Source organism: Castor canadensis, chromosome 8, assembly GCF_047511655.1.
Source record: "Castor canadensis chromosome 8, mCasCan1.hap1v2, whole genome shotgun sequence".
NCBI lineage: Eukaryota > Metazoa > Chordata > Mammalia > Rodentia > Castoridae > Castor > Castor canadensis.
The window spans coordinates 73,872,209-73,886,097 of record NC_133393.1 but is presented as its reverse complement, the minus strand read 5'-3'; the positions used below and the strand labels follow the sequence as shown (position 1 = coordinate 73,886,097).

The 13,889-nt window shown below is 39.4% G+C and overlaps 1 protein-coding gene across 8 annotated transcripts in view; it reads right to left on the bottom strand.

Annotated features, from left to right (window-relative positions):
* Bicd1 (BICD cargo adaptor 1) overlaps positions 1-13,889 on the bottom strand; it is a 209,470-nt gene that overhangs the window by 118,784 nt on the left and 76,797 nt on the right. For all 8 annotated transcript variants that reach the window (XM_074083088.1, XM_074083087.1, XM_074083089.1 and 5 more), the window contains exon 2: positions 3,016-3,228. In XM_074083088.1, coding sequence (XP_073939189.1) covers positions 3,016-3,228 — 213 coding nt within the window. The remainder of the gene's footprint in view (positions 1-3,015; positions 3,229-13,889) is intronic.

Here is a 13,889-nt window from a genome sequence, read left to right as displayed (position 1 = left end):
ATATTAATTGTACAAAGGGATTTCATTGTGATATTTCCATACATGCATTTTATGTACTTTGAATTCACCCTTCTGTTGCTTTCTTGTCTCCCTCTCCTTCCCTCTTTAAACCAATTTTAATGAGTTTCATTATTCTATTTAGAAATGCAAATTATTGTTATTATTATTAGTTGGGAGTACTGGGGTTTGAACTCAGGCCTTCACACTTGCTAGGCAGGTGCTCTACCCCCTGAGCTATGCCTCCAGCCCCAGAAATGCAAATTCTTATCCTCACCTACATCTACAGAATCAGAATCTCTAGGACACAGTCCAGGACTCAGGTTCTGATGAGTTCTCCAGGCTATTTTGATGCTCACTGGAGTTTGAGAACTGATGTGAATGAAGGGCTCCTCCAGTTGTTTTTCTCTTTGCTGTCTTCGTTCATTTCTAACTTACATTCTCATTCTTTTTTTCTTACTGGCTATACTGGGGATTGAACTCAGGGCCTCACGCTTGCTAGGCAGGCACTCTACTACTTGAGTCATACCTCCAGTCCTCTTGCTTTTAGTTTACTTTTCAGGGAGGATTTCATGCTTTTATCCTCCTAATCTCCTCCTCCCAAGTAGCTGGGATTACAGGTGTGTACCACAATATGTGGCCTACATTCTCATTCTTAATTACCTCCTGCTGCCTATTATAAATGTACTCATTGGAAACTGCACTCCAGCGCAGCATGCATGTAAGTGAAGATGCTCTAACCATCCCACCACCTTGACTCACACAGAAAACATCTGTGAGTTCTCTGCCCTTTCCTAAACCTTGGCTGCCTGTTCTCAGCTGCATTCACCTCACACTGAGGATGCAGTAATCAGAGAATCCATCCAACTGGCCATCAAGACTGCTTGACACTTTGGTCACAGCTCTTCTCCAGAAACCACCTGCATGTGTGTGTGCACATGATCCTCACACTGCTTGCGTCACTCCTGGCCTTCTCTGCTGACTTGCATGGCGGCGGAGTGATCCCTGAAGATGTTCGAGGCCTTCTTACTCCAGATGGAGGGCTGTGGGTTTTTTATGACCTCTGGTCTGCTTCTGCAGACCCAATGGGTAAACATGGGATGGCAAAATCCAGCAGATAAAATGCATCAGGTAAAGAACTGGAGAGGAGCAGCTATGTTTATAACAATGATTTGCACTGAAGAGAAAGGAAGCATTCTGGAAACTGTCTCACTTTCTCTTAGGACCCAGCACTAACTCCACTCGGTTGGCTCCTCTCTCTGTCTCCAGAAGTCATATTACTGTATTTGAGAATGTCCAAAGATGGTGGCATGGGTAAAGTGGACACCTTACTGTCAATATCCATTGAGGTCATTATAATATAGACATATGAAATTATAAATTATTTATTAAATTTTAATAAATTTGGGCAACTTACATCTCATAATAATAGAATTCTGTTTGCCATATGTCACTGATTTCAAGAGAAGAATACTACTTTTATATTTCACAATACTGGGGAGAAGGGATTACTTGTTGTATGTTTTAGAATACTGAACAACTTTTTCACCCTATATTTTTCTATTACTAACATGTTCAATTAATCAGTTCACTTAGTTGTGGCCCTGGCAGCTGTCTGTCAGTCACTGCTGCATGGGTGTCAACGGACAGCTGACCCTCTCCTACTGCTTTCAAAAGTGCCTACTGTATACATGTGCTGAAATATCACTCTGTGCCCTTAGTATGTACAATGAAAACATGTAAACAAAGTAAACTGCATTATAAAGTGATGTAAGAGGAAGTTTCAAATAATGTGCTTAAAGAGGTTTATTTGGCTATCTCTGCTCCCCTGTCCCTCCACTAAAGGATAATGGCCATTGTGAATGTGACGTGGAGGTGATGCTGACTTGGAAAAACTGCTGAAACACGGTTCAGTGGAAGCACAGGGATGGATGGAGAGTCCCTGACTTAATTCATGCCAGGGATAATTTGCTGCCTTTTTTATAACCAGAAAAGGAGTTTAGAGCTCTGCACATCACTAGACTCTAAGATCCTAGGACACTCCCTGAGTGTCGCTCCCTGGTGAGGGGCATCTGAGCTGCAACTGTCACTTGGATTCCTCCACAGCACAGCAACCCTCCCTCCTCCATTTTGTATTAAACCAGGTAATGGGGAGGCATAACCTTAGGATCGCCATGTATTTTATTTTCCAAATTATATGTTTAATTTTTTATTGTTGTACTAGGGGTACACTATGACATTTATAAAAGTTCTTACAACGTATCATAGTTGAATTCACCCTCCATCATTTTCCTATATCCTCCCCTCCCCCCATTCCTGGAACAGTTTCCACACATCTCATTTTTCCATTTTCATACATGAGTACATAGTATTTCCCCTATGTTCACCCTACTTCACCCTTCCTTATGTCCCCTACCTCCCCACCCCACTGGCACCAGACAGGACCTGCTTTTCCTTGTTGTTCTGTTTTTTGGAAAAAAAAAGACATTTTTGTTTGTTTAAGATAGCTACACAGGGAGTAATCTTGTGACATTTCCATATATATATGTGTGTGTGTATATATATATATAAATATATATATATATATATTTATATATATATATATTTATAAATATATATATATATATATATATATATTATAAATCCTAATTGGTTCATTCCCCTCTATTTTTCTCATTCTACTTTAGTCCCCTTCTTATGGTGATTTCAACAGGTTTACAAATTCTATATTCACTCTTGTCACTATGTATTTTAAATACCTTTGCAAAACTAGGAAGGCCGATTCTCAAGTATGTAATACATAAAAACAGTAAGAGAGAAAAGCTCATCTCAGTGCGAACTGTCATTGCACTACAAAGGCTGCAAAACTGCTAGCATGAATAGTACGTGCTTCTTGCCTCACACAGCTCTCCTGATGGGTGCAGTTTTCACTCCTCTCTCCTGCAGAGAGGCCTCAGGCTCACTCTATCTCCTCTGTTCCCCGCACAGCACAGGTCTCCAGGGAACTGGCTTGCTTACCTCCTTCAGGTCTTGCACCACGGCTGTGAGCCGCTCGTTTTCTGCCTGGACGTTGGCGACCACAGCCCGGCTCTGCTTCAGCTCGTTCTGCATCTCCAGGATCTTGCCTAGATAGTAAGCTTCCTTCGAAGCTGACTCCTGCAGAAGTGTTTCCTCCCGAGTCTCCCCATCCTCGGCCACTTTGCGGTGGATGGAAAAGGACTGCCCGAATGCCTGCAAGCATCAGAAAGAAAGAGTGAACAAGGAGAGGCACCCCGGTGCTACAAACTGACGGCCAGGTGTATATTTATTTGTATATGCATACACACGTATGCATGCATGTAGTACATATGTGCATATGTAACAGTTTAGCAGCTCTAATCAATGCTTGAAATAATTCATATCCAATTGTGTGTGTGTGTGCGTGCGGACGCTGGGGATTGAGCCCTGGGCTTTGCACACACTAAACACACACTCTGTCATTGAGCTACACCCCAGCCACTCCAAATCCAATCATATGGAGAAAGAAAATTTTAAAACATCATGAAAAAATATGTGTGTTAAAGCAAACTTGGAAAGCATTGCCTGTCGTTTTATGCTGTCACTGTTTAGACAAATACTAGGTTCAGTGTTAATGATCCCATCAAAACTCATGTTGTCACCTTCCTTCTAGAAAAAAAACACCACAAGTACTTTCCAAGAAAGAAAGTAACAATTTCATGAGCATTCTAATACATTAGCAGCAAGGGCAGACCAAGTACGTCTAGTATCCTTAAGACAAAAAGTCACCAAACAATATTCAAATTGCCTAATAGCACAAAAAGACCTTGAAATGTCATCTCTGTATAAGAAAACGTGTCAGTTTACTTGTGCAAAGAGAAATGAAGGAGAATAAACCACAAACTAATGAAAGTGGTTCCCTGCAAGGGATGGTAGGGTGGAAGAGGGGAGGAGAGAAGGAATTGTGATAGCAGAGAGGAGAGGAGAGTGATCTTAGATCCGACTATGCCTTCGTGTATAGTTCCGACTCTTAGAACTATAGCAATATTTCACACCTCTCCCCAAATAAACAATAATCAAAATCAACATCTGTGGGTAGGGGAACCCCAAAATGAAATACAAACAGTAACAAATGAACCTAGCTATATTACAAATGAACAATACAGCCACAGTGAAAAGGGTGGGGAAGAAAAGAACTAACCTGAATGATTTTGGAAACCAGTATTTTTACTATATCATCTTTCTTACAGTAGAATTCTAATCCTATGGAAGGAATGGTGGAAGTAAATTGTATCAGCATTTGGGCAAACACCAAGAAATAAATATTTCAGGAAAGAATCATCCATGTAACCTAAAATTTGTTGGGAGGAAGTACAATGAGGAACAGGGTGTTTGCAGAAACTTAAAAGTGTCTCCCCTCTTTGACAAAGGTGCTAAGAATATACGATGGAGAAAAGATGGCCTCTTCAACAAATGTTGTTGGGAAAAGTGGTAGTCTGCAAAAAAATGAAACAGATAAACCATGTTTATCACCCTGTACTAGTATCAACTCAAAATGGATCAAGGACCTTAATATCAGACCTGAAACTCTAAAGTTGGTACAGGAAAGAGCAGGAAACACTCTGGAAGTAATAGATATAGGCAAGGACTTCCTCAATAGAACCCCAGCAGCTCAGCAACTAAGAGAAAGTATAGACAAATGGGACTTCATAAAACTAAAAGGCTTCTGCACAACAAAAGAAATGGTCTCTAAACCGAAGTGACCACCCACAGAGTGGGAGAAAATATTTGCCAGCTACCCATCAGACAAAGGACTGATAACCAGAATATATAGGGAACTCAAAAAACTAAACTCTCCCAAAATTAATGAACCAATAAAGAAATGGGCAACTGAATTAAGCAGAACTTTCTCAAAAGAAGAAATTCAAATGGCCAAAAAACACATGAAAAAATGCTCAGCATCCCTAGCCATAAAGGAAATGCAAATCAAAACCATACTAAGATTCCACCTCACTCTTGTTAGAATAGCCATCATTAAAAATACTACTAACAATAGGTGTTGGTGAGGATGTGAGGAAAAAGGAACCCTCATACACTGCTGGTGGGAATGCAAGCTAGTACAACCATTCTGGAAAATAATTTGGAGGCTTCTTAAAAATCTAAACATAAATCTGCCATATGATCCAGCAATCCCAAAGGATTACTCCAGAGGTACCTGCACACCTATGTTTATTGAAGCACTATTCACAATAGCCAAGTTATGGAAACAGCCAAGATGCCCCACTACTGATGAATGGATTAAGAAAATGTGGTATTTGTACACAATGGAATTTTACTCAGCCATGAAGAAGAATGAAATGTTATCATTTGCAGGTAAATGGATGGAACTGGAGAACATCATCCTGAGCGAGGTTAGCCAGGTCCAGAAGACCAAAAATCATATGTCCTCCCTCATATGTGGACTTTAGATCTTCAGCAAATACAGCAATGCGATTGGACTTGGGTCACATGATAAGGTGAGAGCATACACAGGAGATATGGGGACAGGTAAGAAACCCCAAAAACATGATAGTATTTGAGGTCCTCACTGCAGAGGAACTAACACAGAAACTCTAAAGTGACAGAGGTCAATATGAGAAGGGGATCAGGAACTAGAGAAAAGGTCAGTTAGAGATGAATCAACTTAGAATGTAACACATTTATACATGGAAGCAACGCTAGGAATCTCCCTGTATACTATTCTTATCTCAACTAGCAAAAATGCTTTGTCTTTCTTCTTATTATTTATACTCTCTCTTCAACAAAATTAGAGATAAGAGCTGAACAGATTCTGCCTGAAAGCAGGGGTGGGGGATGGGGGGGAGAGAAGGGAGTGTGGGTAGAGGGGAGGAATGGCCCAAACAATGTATGTACATATGAACAAATGAGAAAACAAACTAACAAACAAAAAGGGTCTCCCCTCAAAACTCTAGTTCCAAATGGAAAGCAGTAACTTTACTGGGAGATACCACTTTGTCTAAACAACCAAAAGTTAGATTAACAGCAATGAGACACTGACACCATGTAACAAATGCATTTTAGTGGTATTCCTCCCAACAATGCATAAACCAATTCTTATCATAAAAAATATCAGACAAATCCAACCAGGGGTGGAGGAGGGGACAGTCTACAAAATTATTGGCCAGGACTCTTTAGAAGCATGAAGTTCATGAAAGTCCTCTAGACTGGAGAAGAAGAAGACATGATACTTAAGTATCCAGGATGGGCTTCTGAACCTGAAACAGGGCACTGGTAGAACAACTGGCAACACTGTGATTAGTTCTTCAGTATGGGTACTGATAGTGCATCAATGTCAATTATGAGTTGCCATAATTGTACTGCGGTTATGTAAGATGGTAACATTTGGGGATGCTACTGTAAAGGGCATGAGTGTAGCATTTTAGCCACTTTCTCTAAGTCTAAAGATACTTCAAAAAAAAAAAAACAAAAAAAACTATCAGGACACTAATGCCTCATACCTGTAATCCTAGCTACTCAAGATGCAGAGATCAGGAAGATCGAGGTTCAAAGCCAGCCTGGACAAATAGTTTGTGAGATCCTATCTTGAAAATATCCAATACAAAAAGGGGCTGGGAGAGTGGTAGAGCACCTGCCGAGCAAGCGTGAGTCCCTGAGTTCAAAGCCCAGTACCACCAAAAGTAAATAAATATATAAAAAGCTAGTAAATAAATGAATACAGTCCCTGCTCTAAAGTAGTTGACAGATCTGATGAGGTACTGACACAAAGGGAATGGAAGAGCATATGGCTAGAAACATGAAAGAGACATGATTCAGTGAGAAGTTCTATGGTTTTATCCTGTAACATGATTTATTATATTTTGAAATTTAAATGTCACAATATAGTGCTTCTGAACGATACTATCATCTATGGTTACACACTGGTTACACTGTAAATCTGAAGGCAGAAAGGATCTGTGTTAATCATAGTAGGAGACATATCTAATAGTGGATAGTAACAGCCAGTATGACTTAGTAGCTTTAAAGATAATCTGACATTTTCCTAAATAATCCAGAAACAAAAATTTTAACAAAGTACTCTGAACACCTGCGTCTTAGTAAATGGTCTTAGAATCTCAACAAAATCAAAATCACAAGATGGTTCCTAAGCAGCCACTGAGGAAGAAATACAAACACTTGTCTGTCCAGAGTGAAACACTCTCAAGGCTTGACTTGCTCAATATCTGGCAGAAAGAAATTCTTGAGTAGTTAGATTTCCACATCTGATAATTAGCACATAAACTGATGCACAGATGAAAACATGACTTTGGAGGTGATGTTTATTCTGCTCTTCTACCAGTAATGATCACATTCTGTGAAGTCAATTCTGAATTGATTACCCACTAAAATGGTCTGGAGGCTGGGTGTGGTGGCTCATGCCTGAAATTGTAACTACTCAGGAGGCAGAGATGATTCCAGGCCAGCCTGGGCAAAAAGTTCCCCAAACCCTATCTCAACCAATAAAAGTGCTGAGCATGGTGGTACAGGTCTGTCATCCCAGACACATGGGAAGCGTAAATAGGAGAATTGTGGTCCAGGCTGCTCTAGGCATAAACCAAGACCCTATCTCAAAAATAACCAATGCAGAAAGAGCTGGAAATGTGGTTCAAGTGGTAGAGTGCCTGCCTAGCAAGCATGAGCCCCTGAGTTCAACCCTCAGTACCACCACCACCACCACCAAACCTATGGGAGGGAATGAGTCAAACAGCAGCTCTCCCTACAGTGAGCTGGTAAGTCTTCAGCAGACTCTTACCCTGCCACAGGATCCTTGAATATATACAGTCAAGTGTTGGTAAAATACAAAATTAGCATGAATTATGAGCCAAGAACTTCAGTTAACTTCTTTTTTCACAACTATTTTGCCACTCCTGTGCACAGAAAACTAGAAGCATCTGCCACAGGGGCAGTTTCTTCATTCTGCCTGTGTAAAATCAACAGGCACTGTATGGCTATCATGTTCTTTAAGTACAGACAATGCTCTCTTCTAGGTTCAAACAACTCCCAAAGTCGTAATGAAAAGTGAATTTATATTTCCACCCTAATATAAAGTTTTTGGCCCCAAAGGAAGTGAAAAAAATTCAGATATAGACAATGGAAATAGACTTTCAAAAAAGAATCAAGAATTAAGATTGTAAATGTAAATTTTTATGAATACCTAATTGTATTTAGTCCAGCTCAGAAATTTTTAACTGAAAGTATGGGTTCTCAAAATTAGTCATTATTTTTATGACGACCTTGGCCTTTCACTGGACCTGATTTGAAAATAATGAAAGTATAGAAGCTTATCCAAGGACATTAATCATGTTTTGCTTTGTTTTTTAACTTGCAATAGCAAATTAATACCAACCCTGCACAAGCTGGAGATGGCTCATGACCTGCATTTGCAAATGAAAACACTCTACTCAAAAAAGGTCTGGTTTTAATAAGAAAGGGAGGGTGAAAAAGTGGTTTCTCTTATTTTATCTAATTTCTGTCAGTCTCTGGAATTGAGCATGATAATCAAGTGACAACTCTCGTCTGGCTCCTTGTTAAAGCTGATTTACCAGCCCTGTCTCTCCCAGCTACCTCCGTACTCCATCGACAACTATCTCCTGACAAGAAGAGAGACAATCTTTTTCCAAGTTATGCAAGCTGCACCCAGGCAGATCCACTTATACTTAAGCCTAAAGTAAGCATGCTGCTAGTTGTATTTTGATGAGATACCAAAGACCTTTTAGGTGTTGCAATAATTTCATGGGTAATTTTTATCTGAGATCAATTGAAGCAAAATGACATTTCTGTACAATTTTGGAATGTACTATGATCTCTCATCATGGGTAGTTGTAATTGTACAAAGTTATTGTGAATGTATCCCATTGCAATGACCAAAGTTGCTTTACACACTACTATTAAGTCCAATTAGCTATATGACAAGTACCTTTTTCTCCTTCTACTTTCATGACTTCTAATCCAAAGAAAACTGATATTTCATCTTCACGTTCAGGACAATGCATTAACTCTGACGCAGAATTTTCATACCTATTATTCTTTATAATTTCGTAGGACCATTTAATAGTATCACTTTAACTTTAGTAAGTGTCTTTGCTTTCAAAACTGTCATTCTTCATTAACAAAACAAAACATGTTTTTCACTATATGCCCCAGCCTCAAACTTGCTATGTAGCTCAGGCTATCCTTGACTCTCAAAGCCTCTGCCTCCCAAATACTGGGACTACTGAGTGAACACAAACCCATGAAAACAAAATTTTCAATCTCTCATTTTAAAACTGTGGCCAAAAGTGTAACTAGGTCACCAAAAGACAGTGGACAAAATATTTTTAATTTGAAACTTCAAAATGATACTTAAATTGACTCCTTCATTCACTCTACAAGTATTAACGGAGCTCTGTACTATACCAGACACTGTTTTAGGCACTGAGTATTAAGGAATGTTCTACAGGAAGAAAATCTCTGTCACACAGAGAATACACTCCAGTGAAACATAGCAAATAATCCAGTAAGCGTGTGACATAATGTTGGAAGTGTTCTATGAAGAAATCAAAAAGCAAGTCCATGGAACCTTCTGTGGTGACACATCTGTGTGGGTTCCTGTTATACTCATGTGGTTTACTGAGCTCTAGAAATGTGGCTAGCTTTTAAAATTTGATGTGATGTAACTAATTTTATTTGTCACATATGGCTAGTGGCTGCTGTGTTGGCAGTGCAGAGGTGGAGGGGACACAGGTGCAGAGAGGAGGAGTCTCGTTTAGAGTGGGTGGTTAGGGAAGCCTCTAATGAAGCAAGAGAGTGACCCAGAACTGGCCTTTCCAGGGGGGTGTCCTGAACTTAAGGTCGCTAAGCAAGAATGACAGCAACACCTTGGTGTCTTCATTTCTATGCTTCTTAAATATTCTATGATAACCTCAGTTAATGCCTCTGATTTTTTTCTAGTGTAATACCTAATAGCCTATTATTCAAATATGTATTTACTTAAAGCCTGGATGTTTTTCTATTCTTGGTGGTTTGTAATTGGTAACTCTGACTTGCTTAAAAACTCCCTTCTGGAGATCAACTCTGGTGCTGGGAATCAAATCCAAGACTGCATGGAAGCAAATTTCCTCTTCAAGTGTTCAGACCTTTTTCTTTCTATATTAATAATCGATTTCTCCTTCACTGTTTACTGTGCTACCCCTCCTTTCCCACTTGTATGGTTTGCCAAGTCAGTCATGGATCACATGGACATAGTGCATCTATGTCATAATGTTCACTGATGTTCAGAGGGTACGGAAGCAAGGAGCAGTTCTCTTGAGAAAGACGGGGTACCTAGCTGGGTGTCTGTGGCTCACACCTGTAATCCCAGCTACTTGGAGGCAGAGATTAGGAAGATCACAGTTCAAAGTCAGCCCTGGCGAATAGTTTGCAAGACGTTATCTTGGAATAGCCAACACAAAACAGGACTGGTGGAGTGGTTCAAGTGGTAGAGCGACTGCCTAGCAAGCGTGAGGCCCTGAGTTCAAACTCCAGTACCACACAAAAAAAGAAGGGGTGTCTCACATCATCTCTGACTTATTCAATTAAATTGCTTATAGTCTGAATTACCTGCATCAAGCTTGATGTTAGTACCAAGGTATTCTAGTGCAATCTACAGATCAAACAACATAGTTGTACAATAGGAGCAAAACCCCATGTTTGGGCCTCAAACGAGGATCTGGTGAAACTGTCTCGATCAAAAGGACTCCATCCCCCTAGGCTGATGGCTGCCCATGCTTTCCATAGTGTTTCCCTCGGCTCCTGGTTTTTCTTTTTGCCATCAATGTGACACACGTCAAGAAATCTTGGGATCAAAAATATTGGACAAGCACTGTTCCATGATTATTATATATGGTCACAGCTGTTTGTGAGGGTTCACAGCAAATTCTTTGGTTGGGTTAAAAGCTAGTCTCTTATTACCATAGTCACCATCCACAGGCAGAGACCTCAGGAGTCAGCACAAGGAAAAATACATGTACTCAGCAAGAAGTCCCCTAAAAGCCTGCTTGCTTAGCACAATATGACTATCTAGAAACAAAACTGAGGTGCACACAGTTTTGGAACTATTATAACCAGAAAGAAATTCTACAGCTGTCTTAGCGCTTCCATGCTTTTTGACTAAATATGTATAAAGTATAGGTAAACTTTTTTTTTAGGACTTGTCCAATGAATATCTTTCTTGTTAAAATGTAGATAAAAGGAAATTACATTTTGGTGGGGGATGTACTGGGATTTGACTCAGGGCCTCCTGCTTGTTAGGCAGGCACTCTATCACCTAAGCTATGCCTCCAGGCTGGAAATCACATTTTTAAAATTAAATTTATTTAACTGATACATAGGAACTGTAAATGTTATACAAATTAATGAGGTGATGTGCTGTTTTGAAACATGTATATGTTGCATAATTTTTAGCATTTATTAATTGTAAGAGTAATGGGTTTCATTATATTTCCATACATGGAAATTAACTTCTTAAGTCGTCATAAGCTACATTCTGGACTCCCAAGTATAAAAGCTGCACCTCTCACATTCTCACTCCCAATTAAGAACCAAACTTTTCCCCCAGTAAATTCTTTTTCTAATTTTTCCTCTTTCCTCTTCCTCTCTGCCATCCTTCCATCCAACAGACATTCATTATTCATTAAGCACTTATGCATTTAGATGCCAAATTGTTGACTTCATTTTATTGCATGAAGAATCTGAAGGTTTTATTTGTGTAAAAGCAAGTCTGTCCTTTTCGGGGACAAGTTATTAAGCCATTCATTTCACTCAGCTGAGGCTGTGCTCTCACTATAATCCTCCTACGTAAGAAGACTATCTCAGAGGAAATTATTCTCATTCGGGGCTCAGAAAAGGAAAGCCTTGTTTCAGAAAAAGGACCACAAAAAAAAAAAGAGGTTTTCTTTTTGGAAAAAGGTTATTACACACTACCCCAGGGGGAAAAACAAAAACAAAAACAACTATAGTGGCTTCTTTTTTTTTTCCTGTTTTTTGAGACAGGGTCTCGCTATGTAGCCCAGGCTGAGCTCAAACTCTCAGTCCTCCTGCCTCTGCATCCCAGGTGCCAGGCTTATGAGTGTGCACCACCATGCATAAATCTTGTGTGCTTTTATGCCAGTTCACACTATTTTGATTACTACAGTTTTAAATCAGGAAGTGTGGTGTCTACAGCTTTGTCCTTTTTTCTGAAGATTGCTTTGGCTATTCAAGGTTCTTTGTGAGGTCTCAATACAATACAAATTTTAGGATTATTATTTTGCTATGAAAAATGCCTTGGAAATTTGATAGGGATTGCCCTGAATCTATAGAGTGCTTTGACATTTTAACAATATTAATTCTTCCAATCCTTGCAGGCAGAATGTCTTTCCATTTATTTGTGTCTTCCTCAATTTCTTCTATCATTGTCCTTTAGTTTCTTGGGTTAAATTCCTTCCAAGAATTTCACTCTTTTTGATGCTATGTAGACGGCACTGTTTTCTTAGTTCATTTCCAGATAGTTCTCTATAACTATATAGAAACACTGCTGATTTCTGCTGATGTCGTACCTTCCAACTTTGCTTATTAGTTCTAACAGTTTTCCAGGGGTGTGTTTAGGGTTTCCGTAAATAAGATCATGTCACCTGCAAACAGAGTTAAATAAAGATCCTTTCTGATTTGTATATCTTTACTTCTTTTCCTTGCCTAACTGCTCTAAGCTAGGACTTCCAGTACTGCATTGAATAGAAGTCGTGATGGTGACATTCTTGTCTCCTTCCTGAGCCAAGAGGAAAAGCTTTTGGTTGGTTTTTCATTGAAAAAGATGCCAGCTGTGGGCTTGCTATAGCTTTTATGTTGAGGTGCATTCCTTCTTTACCTAACATGCTGACAGTCTGTATCATGCAAGGATGTTTAATTTTGTCAGGTATGTTTCTGCATCTTTTGAAATGATGACATGATTTTTTTGCTTCATTCTGTTAGTGATATATCACAGTGACATTCAAGTATTCTGAACTATCCTTGCATCCCAGGAATAAATTCCACTTGGTTATGGTGTATATGGATTAGATTGTGCTGTTGAACAAGATTTGCTAGCATTTTGTGAGGATTTTGCCATGTATGTTCATCAGGAATTATTGGCCTGTCTTTTTTTTTTTTTTTTCTTGTACTGTCCTTATCTGGCTTTGGGATGAGGGAAAATGCTGACTTTACAAAATAAATTAGGAAGTGTTCACTCCTCTTTGATTTTTTTCTTGTTGGAAGAGTTTGAGTGGGACTGGTAAGAATTTTTTTTTCCACTCTTCTAATTTTTTATTAGCATATATTAAGGGTAGAAGGAGATTTCATTGTGGTAATTCCACAGATGTGTGCAGTGTACTTTGAACAAGTCTGCCCCCTCTATTATATTCCTTAACCCTCTTTGCTTCCCTCCTTTTCAAATAGTTTTTAGTGGGTTTCATTATGCCATCTTTATAATGTACTTCAGTCCTCCCCGCCCCGTTCTCTCCTTTCTCCCACCCCATCCCACTGAGCCCCCTCCAGACAGTCTCCCTCTTACACTCATGTCCCATTAGCATCACAGTCATCATTATCATCATTTTATGTCTAAGTTCTGGTTTATCTCACTCAACATGACGATCTCCACTTCTGTTCATTTTATTGCAAATGACATGATTTCATCCTTTGTGCCTGAATAATGTGCCATTACACACATATCTACCATGTTTTCTTTCTTTACTATTCATGGGCTGTTGGGCACCTATGGTGATTCCACAGCTTGGCTTTTGTGAACAGTGCTGCTATAAATATGGGTTTGCAGATAACTCTTGAATGTTAACTTACATTCCTTCAGA